The 21578-nt window shown below is 42.3% G+C and overlaps 2 protein-coding genes across 5 annotated transcripts in view; one reads left to right on the top strand and one right to left on the bottom strand.

Annotated features, from left to right (window-relative positions):
- The window catches only part of SLC3A1 (solute carrier family 3 member 1), a 31180-nt gene extending 26335 nt beyond the window's left edge, over positions 1-4845 (top strand). The window contains exons 9-10 of the mRNA XM_037066510.1: positions 1100-1216; positions 4240-4845. Of these exons, the coding sequence (XP_036922405.1) occupies positions 1100-1216; positions 4240-4680 (558 nt within the window). The 3' untranslated portion in view covers positions 4681-4845. The remainder of the gene's footprint in view (positions 1-1099; positions 1217-4239) is intronic.
- A 75-nt stretch (positions 4846-4920) lies between these two features.
- PREPL (prolyl endopeptidase like) overlaps positions 4921-21578 on the bottom strand; it is a 32902-nt gene continuing 16244 nt past the window's right edge. For 3 of the 4 annotated variants that reach the window (XM_037066505.1, XM_037066507.1, XM_037066508.1), the window contains 10 exons: positions 19610-19826; positions 18937-19122; positions 13611-13808; positions 11196-11371; positions 9799-10015; positions 7294-7443; positions 6800-6923; positions 5900-5973; positions 5078-5541; positions 4921-5004 (listed from right to left, as the gene is read on the bottom strand). In XM_037066505.1, coding sequence (XP_036922400.1) covers positions 5452-5541; positions 5900-5973; positions 6800-6923; positions 7294-7443; positions 9799-10015; positions 11196-11371; positions 13611-13808; positions 18937-19122; positions 19610-19826 — 1432 coding nt within the window. In that variant the 3' untranslated portion in view covers positions 4921-5004; positions 5078-5451. Of the gene's footprint in view, positions 5005-5047; positions 5542-5899; positions 5974-6799; positions 6924-7293; positions 7444-9798; positions 10016-11195; positions 11372-13610; positions 13809-18936; positions 19123-19609; positions 19827-21578 lie in introns of all 4 variants that reach the window. The other variant, XM_037066506.1, reaches the window with a different exon arrangement.

Consider the following 21578-nt stretch of genomic DNA (forward strand, 5'->3'; position numbering starts at 1 on the left):
GCACATGCCTGGATTGTGGGCCAGGTCCCCAGTAGGGGTGGACAAAAGGCAACCACATATTGATGTTTCTCTCCCTCCTGTCCCCTCTCTAAAAATAAGTAAGTAAAATCTTTTTTTTTAAAAAATATTTTATTTATTTATCTTTAGAGGGGAAGGGAAGGAGAGAGGGAGAGAAACATCAATGTATGGTTGTCTTTAGTGCGTCCCCTGCTGGGAGTTGGCCTGCAGGGAACTGGCCTGCAACCCAGGCATGTGCCCTGACTGGGAATCGAACCTCGATCGTCTGGTTCGCAGGCCTGCGCTCAATCCACTGAGCTATACCAGCCAGGGCTTAAGTAAGTAAAATCTTTAAACAAAAACAAATCTGACAACCAGTTTTGAGTCTGGAGTATGATTCCCTCTCCATGTCTAGAAACATTTATTTAGTGTTTGTCTCTATCGCTCCATCTCCCCTGACCACGGCACAAGGATTCTTCTTGTTTCAATGGAAGTAACTCACGCACAGCCTCAGACGTGTTGGGTTGTTTGTATTTTACTTTTGTTTGAGGCTACGACTCTCATAATCGTGTTTTGGGTAGATGAATAATCTTGAACCTGTGATTTGTATTATTAGCTTTAATTGTATGAGATCCAAGTTCCCTAATATTTGGTCAAAGGGAACCCTTTCTATTTCGGCTCCTAAGTCTGTGTGTGCGTGCTCATGCGTGATGGCCAGGCCGGGTAAGAGGGCAGGCCTCAGGCTCACTGTGCACGGCTGCACACGTGGCAGCGTCACCACTGCGTCCCAGTGGAAGAGTTGTAATGGCACATTTTGAACTCCTATGTTGCTCATTTTTAGGGAAAAGCAGCGGAGTCCAAGCATGTATCAAAGTTCAGTTGGTACTGCCTATTCAAACCCAAGATGCCAGTAACTGTTTTCCAATTTAAAGTGTGGAACTGGTTATGTACTGAATGTTAAGATCTTTTCCTTATGAATGCTAATGATACAAGTACTGCTAGGAAATGTAGGTAATGAAATCATTATGTAGCAAATTATGGCCAAATTACAACTCACTTAATAACCAGACCGCTGTGTTCTCTGTACGGTCTTTCGACGCAGACTACTCTCCTCGCCAAGTCGCCAATGCAGTGGGACAACAGCTCCAACGCTGGCTTCTCCGAAGGCAGCCACAGCTGGCTGCCCGCGGGCTCCGACTACAACACCGTGAATGTTGATGTAAGTGCCCGCTGACTCCAGCAACAGGAGATGAGTCTAAAGCCTTAACTGATGCTCTTTAATCAATCACACAGACTTCTCGTACCGTTTCCAAGTCACCTTTTGGTGACCATACAAACTAGGACAGAGTGTACCATGCGAACCACCATACCGACTATACAACTCCTCATTGGAAGGACTAGGAACTCTGAGTTATTAAGGAAATTTTCGGGGGTCTGTTAGAAAGCCTAGCTACCTTTCCTCCTTTCTTCCCCTTAAAGAAAGGAAGGAAGGAAGAGGACGGGTCAGTCTAGGGTAGTGAGAGCTTGAGAGCAAGCTCATATACCTGGAGAAACTAAAGATATGAACAGTCCCCCAAAGCAGCTGTTCTAGAAAAGCACACCCTTTTTTTGCCTATACTATTTTCTGTTTCCATGGTGATCAAGTTCAGCAAACTTCCTCAATACTGTGGACTAGTAAAGATTAAAAACTCAGTTCTGGGGGTGCTCAGTAGCTCGTGGCTACCATGCTGGACAGTACAGATAGAGAAGAGATATAAAACATTAAAATATATTTTAGAATTGTCACTAGAATATTAGGGGTAGCCATTAGAAGGACAGACCCGGCTGTATAATTTTCAAAGAACATTAGAAGGCAAAAATTACATTAAGATAACCAACAGATCCAATAAAATGCTAAAAAGCAAAAAAAAGAAAAAAGTACAACTGCAAGAGAAAATTAGGCTACAGGATTATGTCTAAACATATGGTAACCATGAATATAAATGCGTTAAATTTACTTATTAAAAGCTAAAACTCTCCCATTAGATAAGGCAAATCTGACAGAAGACTTAAACAAAAGGACACGGAATCAAAATTCTGACATTGAAGACAAATGCTAACAAAAAGAATGCTCGCCTCCTGGCTGTAGCCATCAAAACAAAAACTGCATTAATCCCTTTAGACCGAGTAATTTCATTCCCAGATATCTGTATCTTTAGATATGATTTAAATGTAATTTAATCCTATGTGTGATTGTGGTTAATCTACACAGTGGAGTCATTTCCTTCCCTATGGGTCTCTGTATCCTTAGATGTAGTTCAAATGTAATTTAATCACATTTGTAACTATGATTATCTGCACCATGGACTAATATGCAACTTTAAAAAGAGTGAGGGAGGTTCCATGCGCACTGACACGAGACCGTCTCTAACATGTGCTAAACAGTAAAGAGCACAGAAGGGTGAGATGCCACGTGTGCCAGAGTGTGTGAATCTTGGCAGAGGCGCAGCGGGCTCATTTTGTGACAAACAAAAATGAAAGAGAATGTAAACGGCAACAGTGTCCACCTCTGACAGAGGCGCTGGGAAGCTGGGGAAGGGTGTTGAAGAAAACCTTTTTATTTGCTATATTTACATATTCACCTTATAATTGAGTTTTATACTGTATACATGCATTTCCTACTAAAAAAAAGCAAAGTTACAAAAAAGCATGTGTGGAAATATTTAATAGCAGACAAAATAGAATTCAATATGAAAAGCACCGAGACAAAGGCAAATTTTAAAAAACTGATAAAGAACATTCCACTATAAATCATGAATCTATGCATCTAACAATAACTTCAAAATACATAAAAACCAGTACTCTGAGAAACACAAAGAGAAACCGACAAGTCCACAATTACAGAGCGTCACTTCCACACACTTCGAGAAAGTGGTAAATCAAGTAGACAAAAACAGCAGTTAACACTTACTGGGCCCTTCTTCTGGGAGTCGTACTGAAGTAGGCTTTTTCATGCATTATCTAAGGCTATGGAAAATGTCAACAGTAATCCGACAAGTCATATACATACACCATATACACGCACCATAAATACCTTTGTACCTGTCAACAGAGAGTAAACGTACTTTAAACACCCATTAGATACTCACTGAAGACTACCCATTCGGCACCTGCCCCCAAACCACCACCAAAGCCGCCACGTCAGCATCGGGGGGGAGCAAAAGGACGTGGGCGCCATCACTGGTTCGGCAACAGCTCCGACAGGGAATCTGGCATCGAGTGTCCGTACGCTCTGACACTGTAACCGTCTTTCTGACACTCACATCCTGAATACATGACCCACATAGAGGGGATATTAAGGATATAAGGAAATATTAGAAACTTGAGTTTTGAAACGAAAGGGAATATAACCATTTCACAGAATTATTATGCCATTAAAGTGACATTTATGAAGTTATATAAAAATGGAAGATGCTTGAAATGTTAAAAAATGAAGAAAAAGACATTAAATTATGTATGTTGTTAATAAGTAAATCCAAATTTTCTTTAACGTACATGTTATTTTAATGGTTTTAAGCAATGCACTAACTTTTACTTTACGCAGCTGAAGTTATGGTGACCTATACATCATGCTATAAAAGGAACACAGTAGCCCCGGTTCCCCAGAAGTTCCCAGAGTCCCTGGTCATCATGGCNAAAATGAAGAAAAAGACATTAAATTATGTATGTTGTTAATAATAAGTAAATCCAAATTTTCTTTAACGTACATGTTATTTTAATGGTTTTAAGCAATGCACTAACTTTTACTTTACGCAGCTGAAGTTATGGTGACCTATACATCATGCTATAAAAGGAACACAGTAGCCCCGGTTCCCCAGAAGTTCCCAGAGTCCCTGGTCATCATGGCTGCTTTTCTGCCAGTTACAACAGACCAGACGGGGGCTTTATTTAGGCAGGTGAAATATCCATGAACTCAGACATAGACACTTGTTAAAGTCACGTTAAATTTGGCCTCTACATCATTGCCGGCTACGACGTAGCACATACTGACAAGGTGAAACCCCGCACTTACAATTTCTACCAGCAGTGAAGTAAACTATCCTGGCCTACTTCTCAATATGTACAATTCGGTGATTATTATAAGGGGCAAAACTGAAGCAAGTTTTTTGGAAAATTTCTTATTTGATAACAGAAATGTTTTTCAAAACTCTAATAAGAATCAAATATTTATCTTAATGGCTTTTAAATACCTTTTTTTTAAAGGTCCAAAAGACTCAGCCCGGCTCAGCATTAACGTTGTATCAAGAATTAAGCTTACTTCGTTCCAATGAGCTGCTCCTCAGCAGGGGCTGGTTCTGCTATTTGAGGACCGACAGCCACTTTGTCGTGTACACAAGAGAAATGGACGGCATCGACAGAATCTTTCTCGTGGTTCTGAATTTTGGAGAATCATCGCAGCTAAATCTGAAGGGCATGATTTCCGATATTCCCACACAAGTGAGGATAAGGTTAAGTACCAACTCCGCCAACACGGGACGGGAAGTCGATACCCAGGCTGTCACGGTGGACAAGGGAGAAGGCCTCATCCTCGAGTACAGCACGAAGGGCCTCCTTCACTACCAGCCCGGCGTCCGAGACCGATGCTTTGTCTCCAGCCGGGCGTGCTACTCCAGCGCGCTCAACGTCCTGTACAGCTTGTGTTAGCCGCCCCCGTGACAGGGACGATGGCCCCGGCCTTCGGCTGTTCTCAGCGTCTGCATTGATTTCATGTATAGCATGCTGCTAGGTAAACTTGATGAACTTGAATGTAACTGCTTCAGGAAAACTTCTCCAATGTTTTTAAAGAATAATAAAATGTTTTAAAGAAAACTATTGTTTGCAGGAACTCATAACTTTACTGAGATGGCATCAACAGAGACCATCAGAATGCCTCAGGACTCCAGATTATTAGAAAGATCTAATGCACTTTAATGTGAAGAGTGTTCTTACTCCATAAAATACAGGCACAGGAGCTAGAGGATGACTTAGCTCTAGCTAAGAGCTAAGAGCTAAGCTAGAAAATGTTCACTACCACCAAAAATGTTCACTAGCAAAGAGGCACCACCAAAAATGTTCACTAGCAAAGAGGCAGGGCCTTGACTTGTAAACTGTTCAAAGAAAATTTCGGTAAAACGGACAAAAACAGAGCTGTTCTGATGGGGTCGGGGGGAGTTCTGCCGTGACCAATCCTTCCTCCACCCCCGCTCCACGTCCTTCTAAGGAGCGTGATTAGAAAACTACTTTCCCAGGTTAAGGAGCATATACACCAAGGAGAGAACAGCACAAGCGAGATGCACACTAAACAAAATTTGGAAAGAGAAGCAAATTTTTATAAACTATTCACTAACTTAAAAAAAATGCTCACTTTTGCTAACCCAATAGCAAGTAAAACTAGAAAATACTTCAATGTTCTCAATTTTCCTTGAATGCAACATTTTAGAATTTTACGTATTTCTTAAGATTCTCGAACACACTGGTGCTGTCAAGTCCAAGTTCCTCGTACAGGAATTTAATTTGAGCTGTAATCTAAAAGAGACATTAAACAAATTAGAATGAAGGCCTTTGTAGTAAAACTGTGGTGTTAAAGCCTGCCTGTCCACCTTCTTCACCCAACCCTGAAGTTGGCATTTACAGCCGGGGTACTTCTATTTGGACAGAGGCAGAGGCTCCCAACAGTTAAGGGTCAATTATGTTAACAGAGCCCACAAGCGCTAGAGGGCGGCTCCTCCCCTAACCCACTCTGTTGCTCCCCACCCTCTTGGGTCTTGGTCACAGCTCAGCCCTTGTAAAGCCGCTGTCCCAAACCCTGCCCCAACCACTCAGGGTGGAGTACAAGACCTCTCTACCTGGGGGTCTGGCAACTGAGAAGGGATCAATGACATACCTTTTTGTGAGAGTCCTCAATCACGTGATTGCCTCCAGGCTGAATGTCTAAAATAATATCGGGGGCCTGATAGCCTGGAAAGAGTTAACAGATAAAACAATTAAAAAGTTTTCGGCCAACTGAGGCCTATTTCTTCCCTCTTTTCCCAACTAATCTATTAAAATAGTAGTGAAGGATAAAGGCATAAACCAGCACTGCCTACAAAGAGACTGGAAGGGGCAAGCAGAAGGTAAGTTTCTGAAACCAGGAAGGCAGGAGGGGAACCAGTGGCTGTAGGAAGAGACCGGAGGGCAACACGGACAAGGCTGTGACCGAGAAGGAAGCCTGGTGGAGTCCGAGAGTCTTGAGATTAGGAAACGCCAACTACAGCAGTGGTGAGGGTGAGGCAGAGTCAACCGCGGGGCAGCTGCCTGAACACCTGAATGTGGGTCCCTGCCGCCGCGTCCTGAAGGTCTGTCTTGGCACGTCTCAGCAAGGAAAATGGGTAAGAGTTCTTGTTAATAAAATACTAAGATCTAGGGAAAATTAAAGTTGCTAGTTTGGACACTGCAGCTCCGCGGCAGAAACTTTAGAATCTGATTTTTTTTTCAGAGGTTCCCAAGAACAATGCCTCAGTTAATACTATTAAATAAATGAATGGCTGTATGATAGAGAGTGTATCTCCAATTTATATTTGCTATTTAATTTTACTTTTTTTGGTGCCTTGCCTACCTTACTTTAATATTGTCCTTTGAAAAAGAGGCAGGGTAGTTACAGTTAAAATGTATGCTTCCATTGGTAGTCAATCTGCCCCAAATCCCAGGGTGAGGATTTGGTCTGTACGTAAAACAGTACTCTGAGTGGTATGCGAAAGGTAACAGTCCATTCAGCTATGTTCCTTGCTTCCAGGTGGCCTCCTACCTTCACCGGCGTCCTTAGCATGCTCTGCAACGGCTTCCTTGAGCTTCTCAGTATAGTTTACGATTCCTTTCAGAGGCACACGTTCGTCATTTTCATAAGCTGTGATGTGAACTGAAGGATAATGCTGCGAGAAAATCGATGCACAAAGAATTTGTATTATTCCTTATGGCCTCCTCCTACCTCATAGATTATGAAAAATAATGCCCTCCCATTTTCCCCCCTTAGTGCTAGATGTTGTTTTTCTTATTGGATATCTTGAGAGAGCTACGGTATTCCAGCACTGGTCTACTCGCTACCCGGAATAGCCTTTCCCGACCAGAGAGGCCACGGCCGTGCTGAAACAAACGTGCAACGGGGCGGGGACGGTGCCGAAAGCTGCTCGGTCCGATCAGGAGGGACAAGCTCAAGGTCGACCGAGCTCGGGCCTCCACTCAGGTGGGCGCCCTTTTGATTATCCTGTCCCTTCCGAATAGTGACGTCGTAACTCTCACTACCTGAGGTTTAATATTTTGATAGGGACAGTATCGTTTTATGTAGTTCTTGTGTTTATCGTCAGAAGCAGGATTCCCCCACTCTTCTAATTCTTCCAGTGTCAGGGGGAGTGTAGTGTCCATCATGGTGTTGAGAACATCCAAGAAAGGTGCCTAAAAGAAAAACAAAAAAAAAAAACCCAAAAAGGCCAAAGAGACTTACACTTTGACAGGTCAGTGAAATGAGTTTCAGGGAAACACGCTGCGGGCACACGTGCGGCACGAGAGTCAAGAGCTCAGAAGCCACACGGCTGCAGGAGCCAGACCAAGTGCTCGGTCCTGCCCAGGGCCTGGCGTCTGTAACTGGCCTTCAAGGGACTCAGACTTTACGACATTCATATAAAAATAGAACCCCCTTAAGTGACATACATATATAAGAAATGGGTTAATTTTCTAATTTTACAGTTTTTGCACCTTTTATTCCCACGCATACATTTTTATGTAAAAGTAATAAACGCTGCCACCTCAGTCCACCAGGATGGCTAGCTCCTCAGGAAGACAATTCTGACACGTGTTACAACACACACTACATCTATCTGAGTGGAACAAAGAACATTGTATGATTCCATTCACAGGCGGCACCTTAGAGTAGCCAAGTTCAGAGACAGACAGTGTAACAGTGGGGCTGGGGGAGGGGGACTACAGAGCTGCTCCTTAGCGAGTACGGGACTTCAGTTTTGCACGTGAAGAGCCCTGGAGATTGGCTGCAGAGCAGCGTGAACGTGCCTAACGCCACTGGACTGTGCAGTAAAAAAAGGTGAAGAGGTCGATGTTATTTACCAAGATTAAAAATTAAAAATAGACACTCAGTGACACATGAATAAACTCTTCTTCACCAGATGTATATTATACATTAAAATAAAGATAAATGCTAATTGAAGGAGATCTGGACAACATCCAGGTTGAAAGATGAGAAAAACCACTCACTGGCTCATAACCAGTGTTAAACATGTAATAAAATGGCAGCTGCTTTTTCACTTAGCCTTACAGTCTCGTCAGCATGCGCTTCAACCTTCTCTCATATTAACATTATCCACCCATACATAGCGGGCACATCTAATTCTTGTTGGCTGCCTGACATCTGAACTCCCTTTCTGCATTAGAGCCTCCCAAACCTTCTGAGGCAGCTTGTCTCTCCTTGTAGAGACACCAAATGACAGACAGTTCCTTTCCCAGCTCTCCCTGCAGTGTGACAATGACCACAGGACTTAGGCCCACCAATCAGACATAACGTGCACCAAACTCTCAATGGGAAGTTACTGGCTCAAAGAAGTAGGGAACACAGAGAATTTATTCTGGCAGAACTGCTACAGCTATATTGAGTTTCTAGAAGCAACACCAGCAGTGTGAGGTGACTTGTGCCCAGCAGTGGTGGCAGTGAGAGCATCCAGGGACAGCTTTACGGCATATTTTGGACATGCGTCCAGCTGTGCAGCCTCTGAGACTGCTTTTATACCCACCCTCGCCCAACATGCTTTAATAAATCCCTTTTCTGTTTAAATTGGTCAAGAGCTGGTTTCTGGTGCTTCTGATCAAGAACTTTGACTCATATACAGATACTCGCTGCTGGGTACACAGGTGGGTCCAGTTCTTCACTATTATAAGCAATGTGGGATAAGTATCCTTAAACGTACATACCTCATTTCCTTCCTAATTTCTAAAAGTCAAAGGTTAGTTACATTTTCTTTATGTTGTAAACGATTTTGCCATTATTATCTTTGTGCATAGATTTTTCTCCTACAATTAGCATTTCTATTTAAAAAACGGATTTACAGTTTAGGATTACTTAACACATTTACTTAATACAAACCCACAGTGTATACCCCACACCCTCAAAATAAAAAAAAGTCTAAAAATAATCTACTCTGCTCATCCCAGTCGTATTTTCTAGAGTATCTAACCAAGAAGCAGGAGAATGACAGGTGACATAAGCTGCTATAACTTCATCATTCCGGATACCAGGAAATGACTATCAAACATTTTCAGAACAGAGCAAGATGTTTTAATTTAAGTGTAGAAAAACTACCCCCAAGAACCATTAAGGAACAGAGCACCTAAAAATAGAGAGCCCCTAAATCCAGGACTGAAATGCTGATGAGCGACAGTCAACAATTTGGGGCATTCCAGAGTCACGGTGCGCTCTGCCCTGCTTCCTGGAACTGACGAGTCATGCCTGCTTCGTTCCCTCCCCCAAGTCTAAATGGCCTTACAAATAAAAATGATCAGTAGGAATAGCCATTAACATCCTTCCATGAAAATCCTTAAAATTGAATTAAGAACACTGTCAGGGAAGAATGAGTCAGTAAGTAGTTGGATTAAAATAACTTTACAAGTTCTCCCAGAGCTACAATTCTGTGTTTAAAAGCTTTGTTATACTCATATGTGATGGTGAACTTAATTTTTTCCCTTAGGGCAGCCTGTGGCTCTGTGCCTCCCCAGCCTGTAAATAGCAAGACAGCATGTACTCACCTCCAAAGTCACGGCTCTCAGGAGTTCTGGATTAGAATTGCACAGTGCTCCCACAAGCACCCCTCCCGCACTGAAAGCGGTCAGGGTTGTTAGGCTCGGCTGAGAAAAGCCTTGGCCATGAAGCGTCTTAATGCAAGCTTCTAAGTCGGCAAGGCCATTGAGTTTTTTAGTTAGACGGCCATCAGCGTGCCACTGGAGGCCTAATTCACCACCACCCCTGCAATTAAAGAGCAAAGAGGTTTTTTAGTGGGGAAAAATTAATAATATAGGTCGGGGGTCAGCAAACTATAGCCTGTGGGCCTAATCTACCAGAGGCCTGTTTTCGTATAGCCCTCAAGCTAAAGGTTTTCACATTTTTAAAGGTTGGGAGGAAAAAAACCCAACCAGGAATATACAGCAGAGACCTTATGTGGGCTGCAAAGCCTAAAATGTTTATAATTTGGTTTTTTAGAGAACAGTTTGCTAACCCCTGATAGAGACAATCAAAAACTGATTCAACAAATATGTTTTGAGTGCCTGCTTACTATTTACCAGACACTGTGCTAAATGCAGGCCTTAAAAATATAAAAAAGCGAAAACCCCCTACCCTGGAGAAGATCATAACTTTGTGGGGAAGGAAAACAGCTCCCAGGCAACATGCCACTGCTGTAACAAGAGTGTATTTAAGGCATCACCGAAGCAGAGGGAGGGACATCCACTCGTCAGGTTGGGGGCACATTCGCGAGTCAGGAACATGAATGCTTTAGATGGAGTTAATACTTAAGCTGAGTCTTGAAGGAAGATTATGAATTCCCAGAAGGCAACGAAAGGGAAAGCATGAAGACACAGCATGTGCAGGGCACAGAGGGCAAAAAGCTTGTCCCCTGAAAGGATGTAGCAAGGCTGGGTGTGTGGGATGGGTGCGGCGGGAGCACAGGACGTGTTGGGAGAGATGCCGGATGCCACTACAGAGATAGGCGAGGTCACTGGGATGTTAAATACTGAGCAATTTGGATTTGATTACGGAGATGGGAAATTTTTAAGCAGAAATGAAATAATATTTGTCTTGAACACAGCTGAAATAAAACGGAAGTCAGAGTAGGAAAAAGGAGTTCAGCTTAAGAGGCTATTTTAGAAAACTCCAAACTCAGGAAAATTGAATGGAAATAATAATATTACTAAATAAAAGCCTGGTATTATTTTAAAAATCTGGTACAAAAACAAAATCCTAAAATATGTTCCGTTTTGCTGTTTGGATCAACTAATGTTACTGGATCGGGCTCCACCAGCATGGATCTGGGAGAACAGAAATTCAGCAACGCGAGTGGGCAAACACACTCCCGCCCTTGACACAGCTCTCTGGGACATCTGTGACAGTGTGCTAGCACTCACATGCCAGGTTCCGTGTGCCAACTCACCGAACATGGCAGTATGCTAATATCCATCCATCGTCGACCAACACCCGCCTTTCAGGCCGGAAGTTCATTTTCAAGTCCATGCCATAAGCGCCGTACACGTGCACCAGGAGAGGCTTTTTCTGCAGGTCCTCGGAATCCGTTTTGTGGAAAACTGTCATGGGCACTGATTTCCCATCCTGGAAATGAAGATCAACTATGCATGTGAAGAAGAGCATTTTAAAAGTTTTTTATCCCCTAGTTCATGTCCTGCTTATTGACCTGAAGCAGAAACATCCTTTAATTAAGACAGAGAGTCATGGTCTTTAAAATCTGTTATACTTAGTGACTCGCTGACCTGTAACATTAACTAGAAAAGAGCAGCAAGACTATGACTTGAACCCACTTTATTAAATGCAGCTTTTTGTGACAACAAAATGATTTTAAAGAGTTCTTCACTACCCCATACTACTGCATTCTTTCAGGACAAGCCCAAACACCTATTAAGGCCAGACGTGCTTCCTATACCTGGGGCTACATACCAGCACCTTTCATCTTAAAATATTTACAAACAAGCAAACTACAGAAGTCTCAACATTAGCACGTGAAATCTTGTACTGAGCTTACCGATAATCACTGACAGCCTCCTCAAAGCCCTGTTGAGCTTTATTTTTTTTAATGTTTGAAAGTGAGTCTCTAAAACCTTTTTTTTATTTACTGATTTTAGAGGGGAAAGGAGGCAGACGTCGACCTGTTGCCCCGCCCACCCACCCATTCACTGGTGGACTACTGCAGCTGCCTGGACCAGGGACCACACCCACCGCCCCAGCACAGGCGCACAGCGCTCCCACCAGCTGAGCTACCCGGCAAGAGCTATACGTAAGTTTTATAAATTTTAACACCTGAGTTACTTTTAGGGTAAGTGTAGCCCATGTTCATCAATCCCAACTGACTGAAACTAGGCACTCCCTGGACAGATAAGATTAAAATAATCTGAACTATTTCCAATCTCCTTTTCATTGAAATAGGGTGGGAAAGTGGGTTCTCACCCTACTCATAGAAACTAATGAAACGGCACCAATTTACATGAGGAAAGGAATATAACCAAACCATTCTCCCTATTTTTTTAAAGTAGGATTTTATTAACTTATTTTTGGAGAGAGGGGAGGGGAGGGAGAGAAACATGGACTGACTGGTTGCCTCTCCTACGCGTCCCCACCTGCATGGGACGAATCCACAACCCAGGCAAGTGCCCTGACAGGCGAAGCGAAGGGAAGCTGTAACCTTCACCTTTGTGATTCGATGCCCGACTAATGCTCCTAACCAGTCAGGGTGTCTCTTGTTGTTTTCATTCTCATTTTGAACACTTCACTTCACAGCCCCAGAGTGTTATCTAATAAGGAGGAACTCTTTCTGTTATTATTCTTTACCATACTAAACTTGTTCAACGGTATAACAGTTTTCACTTCTCAGTACAATTCATTCTTATACAATGACGTAGACTGATTTCTATCGAATAATCTTGGTCTTTTCATCTCCTTACCTCCTCCCCAACTTCAGTTACACAAAGCAGAGAAATACTTGCTGGTAGAAAACATAAGGAGAGGAAGAGGCCAGGATGACAGCAAGTCCCACACGTGCTGGGTCCCTGCATTCACCCAGCAGGGCGCAAATGCCTGCAAAGTTATAGCAGCCCATGCACTCAGCCGCTGCTTCCTTTCTTAACGAGGCCCTGGCTCTCTGAGAACTTAGCTTACATCTGGGGTACAATAATTACAGTATTTTGAGAGTGGTGTAAATCCCACTGTTTGTAAAACAAAACAAAGCCTAAACATACATATTTTGTTGATGAAAAACACAAAAATCTGGAAGGTAATACATTAAGTGGTTAACAATGATTTTTTTTCCTAAGAGGTATATCAAATGGACTGAAAAGTAGTAATTTAAACTTCCTATCTTCTGTTTTTGCATTTATTAAAATGAAGAGCTTGATGTGCTAGTTTTGAATTTTTTTTAAAGGAAGAGTATTTTTTTAAAAGATTGTATTTATTTATCCTTAGAGGGGAAGGGAAGGAGAGAAGGAGAGAAACATCAATGTATGGTTGCCTCTCGTGAGTCCCCTGGTGGGAACTGGCCTGCCACCCAGGCATGTGCCCTGACTGGGAATCGAACTGTGATCGTGTGGTTCGCAGGCCTGCGCTCAATCCACTGAGCTCCACCAGCCAGGGCTTAGTTTTGAATTTTTTAGTCTTAAAATTAAAAACGAAAACAAAACACCACCAACAAAAAAAATCCATGTATTTCCTGAAATCATGTGGGTCTTACGGTATGAGATCTACTTTACGGAAGTGATTTACCCAGCAACTGCCCGACACTCGATGAACGAGAGGCTTTCTTTCTTTCCCTCTCTTTCAGAGAGTGGTGATCATCCAGACCTACCTTGCTTTTGGCTTCCAGACGTAGAACACGGCTAGTCTTGGTGATTGGGTCTTCATGCCCAGTTTCCTCAAACAGTTTGCCTTCTGCAAACTTGTATGTGTAGTATTTTGGGGGGCGTATTGGAGAGCAAAGCTGAAAGGGACAGTTCTTTGGGTCTGAATTTGTATCCATTATGAATCCACAGGCCCAAGGAGGGAGCTAAAAAAAAAAAGTTATTTTTATTCCTTATCTAGATACTAAGTATCATTAATTAAATTCCTGGGTTTGCTCCAAACAAGATAATGTGAACACCAAGTTTCCTTCTATCCATTATTACATAATGCTTCATTTAAGGATTACTTTAGCCCAACCAAATACATTTCAAGTAAAAAACAAACAAATCTCTATACCAATGCCCAATAAAATAAGGAAAAATGATAGAAAAATGGTTTATCATGATTCTGGATTTACATGAAATCACTAATGAAAAAGTTCATTTTAGGGTATAAATTTGGGCAATAAAATAACAGCAAAACGATTTTTTTTAATGGAGTGTATTGGGATGACACTGGTTTGCAAAACCATACAGGTTACAAGCGTACACCTCAATAAAATGTCATTTGCACACTGCATCGTGTGCCCGTTGCCCCGAGCAAAGTCTCTCTCCGTCCACCTTTCCCCACTATGCCCACCTCTACCTAGCCCCCACCCCCTCCCTGGGCTGGCCCCACATTGGTGTTCGTGCATTATGCATATATGTTCCTGGGTTAATCCCTTCACCTTCTTTCATCCAGTGCCCTCCCCCACTCCCCTCTGACAACTGTCAGTCTGTTCCCTGTGTCCATGCCTATGTTTCTCTTTTGTTCATTAGATTCCTCATGGAAGTGAGATCATCTGGTATTTATCTTTCTCTGACTGGCTTATTTCAGTCAGCATAACCATCTCCAGCAATATGATTAATACTAGCACATCAACCAGCAATTCCAGAACGGAGTGACATCTCCAAGGTCTCTTGTTCTCACAGAGCAGGAAATCTCTGCCATGTGTTTCTCCTACCTCACCCGCCAGCCCGCACTCCACCACTGGGCCAGCCAGTGACAGCAGTCATTACTCGGGGCAGCAGACTGGCTCAGCAGCACGAGAGCATTTACAGTCTGCGTCAAACGTTAACTCCCTGGCTAACCATTGTGCAGAACAAAACCTTTCCCATACATTCACTCTGAGACTCAGAGCTGTTATGATTAAGATTCTTAATTTAAATAAAAAGGAATCAAAATTTATTCTCCCCAAGCAGCAGGGTCCTGTTCAAGCCTTCCACTAATATCCTTCTTACACCTTTTAAAGAACTCTTGTAAGCAGGCTGACAGTGTGTTAGAAATGGTACTGAGTGTTGGAACATTACAAGAAAATTGCCTTTCTTTTCCTAAGCAATTTGGAAAGAGCAAATTCCCGAGGAAACCAGAGGTCCCGGCACAGCAAAGTCACTGGTGGGTGCTCCTCAGGAGGGGTAGCTGGGGACGTGCATAAAGAGCACGCCATTGACCTTGTAGAAAGTACAGCCGAAGGGCTGATGTTTACAGAGCAAAGTTCTTGTGATTAATCCAAAGAATCTATTTTCCTGAAACACTAACGAGGACATATGTTTGCAGTATTTCTTTACAGGAGTTCCATTTATTCTCCTCAGAATGAGGATCATTTTCAAGGGCAATATATTTAAGTGCAAGACGCGAACAGAAAGAAAAATGGGACCATGAGAGCAGGGCAGTCTGACGGCATGTGTGAGGTGGGCACACTGGGGCCCTGGTGGGAACAGGGAAGTCTGCTGCTCACCTTGTCACCTGGCCTTAGACGGAGGGCACAGGGGCCCTCAGCCCACAGAGGCTCAAGTGTTTTCTGTCCTTTGTGAGACTTTGAAAGTTTCTGTGTGATCTGTGTAGTGAGCTGTTTTGGTTTTACACCAACTGGTCCCAATAATCCAAAGTCTTTTGGGTGTATTTCTTAAACTAATGGATCAAGGTTAAAGTTTTAATCGTAACAAAAACTGTGCCAAGGCTACAGACGTTTTAAAGCCTGTCCAGCTCATGCAGAAACAAGGTATTAATGATTTCAAGAATATCTTAAGCCACATTTCCCACTTGGATAAGCCTGCAGTATCACTCATGTGTATTAATGGACAGCACCCAAGAATAATTCTAAGTCAGACAGCTGACATGCAGACGGCTACTCCCAGACACTTGACAGAATAGGTTCACCTTTAGTAACTGACCAGCAACTCACAGCAACTGCACTGGAAGAATGATTAAGACGTAAATGCCAAAAGCGAATTCAAGGATGCATATGCCACCAAATACATTGAAGTTAACACAACTAAAATACTTCCCAATCTGCTTAAATTAAATATCATAACCAATTAAACCAATTATGAAAACAAAAAAACGACTAGGAAATATGGATGACGTGATTAACTATAGGAGACAAGTACACTAAGGGTTTTATGTTTCTATTGCTGAGATTGAGTTTAAAAAGGTATTTCAGTCAAGTGCCCACTGGGCAGAGATGTTGCAACAAGAATGCTTTATAATCCATTCATCGTTTGGCTTAAAGATTTTGTCCTTTGTATACACCACTGTCTGCATATTAATTGGTATCACGCAGTTAATGAAAAGGCTCTGATCCGTGAAATGCTAAGTAGCTCCTGGTATAAAGACAGCATTAGATTCCGTGTGATGAAGACTCAAGACCATTACACGTGGCATAACATGTAGTACACACCAGGTACTACAGGTTGGAAAGGGTTAGGGAATAAAATAGAGCATATAGAAGAAATTAAAGACATGATGCCTCTTCTAATGCAAGTTAAAACCATAGAGAATAGAAATACTTACAAAAATATAAAAGGTTATATTTACTTAGACGTAAGTCAACTCTTATAGCAGAGTAAACTCATGATATTCCTAATTTTCTTGATACAATTTTGTTGTAATAAATGCACTGCTATAAATTAAATATTTTCTCCCATCCGTAGTCACATAGGCTGCAACACCGTGGAGACAGACGTTCTGCCAGTTCCCAGTGAAAGATGTCTGAATTTGGCATCAATTAGCAAGTAAAAAGACCCATTTTGAATCCAGCAGACGAAAGCAGTAAACATGCAGTAAACATTCGCTAAAGTTAAATAACCATTTTGGTTTTAGGGCAACTCTGTAGTCTTCTAAGACACCAGACATTGCATTTGATAATTCGATTTTATGAGGCAGCTGGAAAATTTTGGTTGTCTCAGACCCTTGTAACTTACTTGATACTGTAACAATTTGAAAGCTGACCTCCCTGCGCCGCACGTCTCGGGTTGCCGCAGTACAGCCCAGCAGGCGCCGCCACGCCACCTCAGGAAATGTGGCTTGCCTCCTCAAATTATTCCTTGCCCCCAAATTTCAAACGTTCCCCCTCTTCATTGTTTATTCATAAATTCATCAGCTTGACAATCAAAAATTGTCAAATCATAGCTTCATCCCCCAGAAATTTATTCTGCTTTGATAAACCCGAATTACTAGCAGTTTCTTGAACATTTTCTGAGCTTCTCCAGCTTAGTGCGCCCTTGGACAGACTTCCCTGTCCTAGAGTGCCACCCCGCCACCCCGCCACCCCAGAGTCTGCTTCCCCTGTGAGCAGCTTTCCTGGGCCTTCTTCCTCTCCTCTGGGCCCCACAGCACATTTTGTGTTTTCGTTACCACTTACTTATTACCTTTTACCATTTACTGGATTATACACAATATCCAGATTTCACCTATACATGTTTCCACCAATGTCCTTTTCCTGCCCGAGGAGCCAATTCAGGGCTCTCCATTACATCTAGTTGTCAGGTCTCCTCCGATCGCCAAAGTCCCTCAGTCTTTCTCTGACTTTCTGGATTCTGGGGTAATTTTAAAGGACACAGGGCAACTACTCGGTAGAATGTCTACTTGGACTGGTCTGGTATCTCTTCTCGAACAAACTGAGGTCATACATTTCTAGCAAGAATACCAGAGGGGTGCACATGTCGACGGATCTTATCACCCATGGTGTCGACCTCGTTCTTCTCCCAGGCTTTTCACTGTGAAGTGCTGTTTTCCCCTTTGTGATTCATAAATACTCTAAAGAAGACTTAGGAAGTTTATCCTCAAACTTACGCCCCCTAACTTCAGCACCCGTGAGTGGGTCTTGCCTGCAGCAACTATCCCTGTGGGGTTCTAACAGTGACTTTTCTCTCCATTCTTGATGCCACTGATTTGAATCCACCTCATACTGACTCTTTGTGTACTTGTCGAATCTTGTGATAAACCGTCTCCTCTTTAGGCCACATATTTTGCCCTGTCTTTCCACTGAGTGCCTAATACAGTGCTTTGCACACTGACGGTCAATAAACACCCTGTCAACTCACTGGAATTGCATTTGAATAGAAATTGTGACAATACTGCAGGTAGGGAAGTGAAGTGGTGTGTGCTGGTCAACCAGCTCCACAACTCTTCCCCCCACTTTTTTTTAACATTTATTTTTAGAGAGAGGGGAGGGAGGGAGAAAGAGAAGGAGAGAAACACAGATGTGTGAGAGAAACACTGACTGGTTGCTGCTTGCATGCCCCTGATTGAGGACCTGGCCTGCAACCCAGGCATGTGCCTTGACCAGGAATTGACCCAGCAACTTTTTGGTTCGTAGGCCAACGCTCAATCCACTGAGCCACACCAGCCAGCGCTCTACAGAGCCTTCCGTGTCAAGCAAAAGGGAGGCCTCTCCTCTCCCCTGAAGTGCCGGGTATCTTAACTCATGAGTGCTGCTTTAAAATGGGGCAATAGGGGTGCCGTTGCAAGTTCACCGGGGGAAGCAGATTCTCTTTCCTGGCAGCCACAAGCAGTATCAGCGAGTCGGCCTGCCAGGAAGATGTGCCAGCGCCACAGCCGCGTTGTAGTGGAGACCACCGCCACCCCCTACTGAAAGAAATCAGAGTTCACCCTTCCTGATGCTCCGGGTGAGCAAACTGGCAAAGAGATGGTGCAGGCGCAAGCAAGCAGTGGCAGAAACAGAGTTGGCATGACCGGTGTCCCTACTGGGGGTGTGGAACGGGAGCAGCAGATGGTGGCTGAGCCCGAGCTGCTGGGTTGGCCTGAGTTATTACTGTATCTGAAGCTGTAGAAACATGTGATACAGAGAAAGAGACACACTTCTAAATCTGTGAAACACATACTATGCTAAATTCCATGTGAATTCTTCTTTTAAGAAAAAGTACATTGCTGTTATTCAAAATGTGATGCTCTGGCTAAGCTAACTGCATGCACGTTCATTAACTGTATTACCTTCTGATAATTAAACCTACCTTCAGAGACCGGACTGAGTCATCCGCCAGACCAATCACATTTACATAAAGCAGATTGCTGTGTTTCAGGAACAGAACACAGTGATCCTTAAACATGTCCAAGTCGACGACTTTGGTATTTCTCTTCATTGTGAAAAACAGATCCCAATTCATAATCGCAGGGGTATCTGCCGCTGTTCTCATTAGCTGTGTGGAACAAAGTTAGAGGAGACCCAGGTAACAGAACATTATGACTGCAAGATCCAGAGTTCACAGACGAAACCACCGAAAACTAGACACACCACCCTTCAGTTTTGTGAGGAGCTGAAAGAGATTGCTGCGTCAGGGCTGAGTGTGACCGTCAGCATGGCCTAGGCTAGTCTGATGGACAGCTGAGTGTGGGCGCTGACGGCCAGGCCCGACCCAAGGACTGCCTCGCTGAGGGTGATGCAAATGGCTAACTCGCAGAATCAGGAATTTATAAAGTTTGCTCTTTTAAGCTACTTAGTTTGGCTTTGGTGACTGATCTAATTAGGATAGAGTATGTTTGATTTACTCTCCTTTTAAGGTACAATTAAAATAGGTAGCGGTATTAGCTCTAAGGGAAGAGAAATGGGGTTGGTTATGCGCAGGAAGGTGGTGTTGATTTCTACACTTTACCAAGAACCTACAGAACAACGAACTCTTGTGTCACCTTGAATTCCGTGGGCTCGCCGACATTAGTGAGAATGTATAGTTCATCATCTCTGTGCTCGACGTAGTAGAGGACCCCGTGTATTCGCTTCTGGATAAGTACGGGTGGGTCCCAAGGACTCAGGCCGTCTATCAGCCACACTTCCGAGGTGGTCTTGTTCATGATATTTATGGTGAGGAAACGGCTATCTTTTGTAAGATAAAGGAAAACGAAATAGCTACAGAGAGAGAGAGAGAGAAGTGAAAACCCAACAAATTTCAAATGCATGCTACCTTGTTAATGAAAGCATCTCACAGGTGTTTACCATAGATGTTAACTTATAATGCAGATAGAAAATAAAAATAACTCCTTAGTGAATTCTGCTTGTAAACTAACATAGTATTATTTTTCTCAGTCTCCCCCCAAACATTCAGAATATTTTTGTCTTACATTTTATTACAAACATTTTTCAAAGATGCAGAAAAGTTGAAAGAAATGTAAGGTAGATACCCATATACCCACCACTGAGATTTAACCATTATTAACACTTTGTTGTATACATTATCACATATCCACGCATTGTCAACCTACCTTTTCTTAAATGCATGTCAAGATAAAGTACAGAAACCATTTAACTCTCAAGTACATTAATGTTGATAGGTTATAAGGCTTTTTACTAGAAGAGGGAATAAACTTCCTAGAGGACACATGTAATTAATTGTAGGTCAGAAAAGGGACACAGTTTACTGTTTCTTCTGTGTACATGATGGACTTCCGTTTTTCCCTCCTAGTATTTACAAAACAGAACAACAGGAAACAAATCTTCACAATCTCACTAACCTAACACATAAAAAAATTAATATAATTATTTTTCTACTTTTTCTTTCTAGTGTTTATTTGTATTTTATGCACGTCTTTAGATAGATGTCATTAAAAACACAGATGCAATTTGGGATTATGCATTCTCTGATGTCACAGAATATCAGTATTGCCTCCACTAGTTACATAGTCTTTATGACATTATTTTTAATGACTACCTACTATTCTACCAGGTTAAAATGTAGTAATTTTAAAAAATTTAAATTTTAATGTTTTATTGTAATAAAGGACATAAAAGGCAACATATTCATGAAGATAGTTTTCCTCTCCCTGACCTTTAAAGGGGCAACCACACACTGATGTTTCTATCCCTCTCTCCCTCCCTTCCCCTCTCTCTAAAATAAATAAATAAAATCTTAAATACTAGGGGGACCCCCCCAAAAAGGAATATTTTTATGATTCTTGATAATTATAATCAAATAATATCTTAAGAGAATTACAGTAATCCACACTGACACAATGAATGGATTTAAATGTTATTTTACATGTTTCCTTATTGTAAAAGTTAATTCATACTAAAAATACTGAAAAATATAAAGAAGTGAGTTACTATACACCCATTTAAGATTCTTGGAATGTACTATGCTAAGTAGATCAGAGTGCTGCATGCCAAACTAGGCTTAAACATATTAGTTATGCTTCATTCCCGACAGGAAAGAAAAAGGGTGCTAGAAGCCAAATACTTTTCAAAAATCTTAAATGTATACATAACTTGCTTAAACTTAGAACTTAAACAGTAACAACATGTGACAAGGAAGTACCTTATTTAAAAGTATAGCTCACTCAGTCAGTTTTGAAGTTTTGGGTTTTGTTTTTTCAATTTCAAGCTTTATTCACAAGGTGGAAAAATGATTCATGATCTTAAGTCACTGATATAAAAAAGAAATTACTAGTTTAAACTATCATCTTCAAAAGATACCCTTGACCACTGACACACAGGACAATGGATCATATGAACAAATAGTTTTGGACTGAGGCTGGGTAGCTCAATTGGGTTAGAGCATTGTCCTGATATACCACGGCTGGAGGTTTGGTCCCTGGTCAGGGCATGCACAAGAAGCAACCAATGAACACATAACTAAGTAGAACAACAAATTGATGGTCTCTGTTC

Source organism: Sturnira hondurensis, unplaced genomic scaffold (genome assembly GCF_014824575.4).
Source record: "Sturnira hondurensis isolate 20B ecotype Veracruz unplaced genomic scaffold, ASM1482457v3 Scaffold0016663, whole genome shotgun sequence".
In the NCBI taxonomy this organism is placed as follows: domain Eukaryota; kingdom Metazoa; phylum Chordata; class Mammalia; order Chiroptera; family Phyllostomidae; genus Sturnira; species Sturnira hondurensis.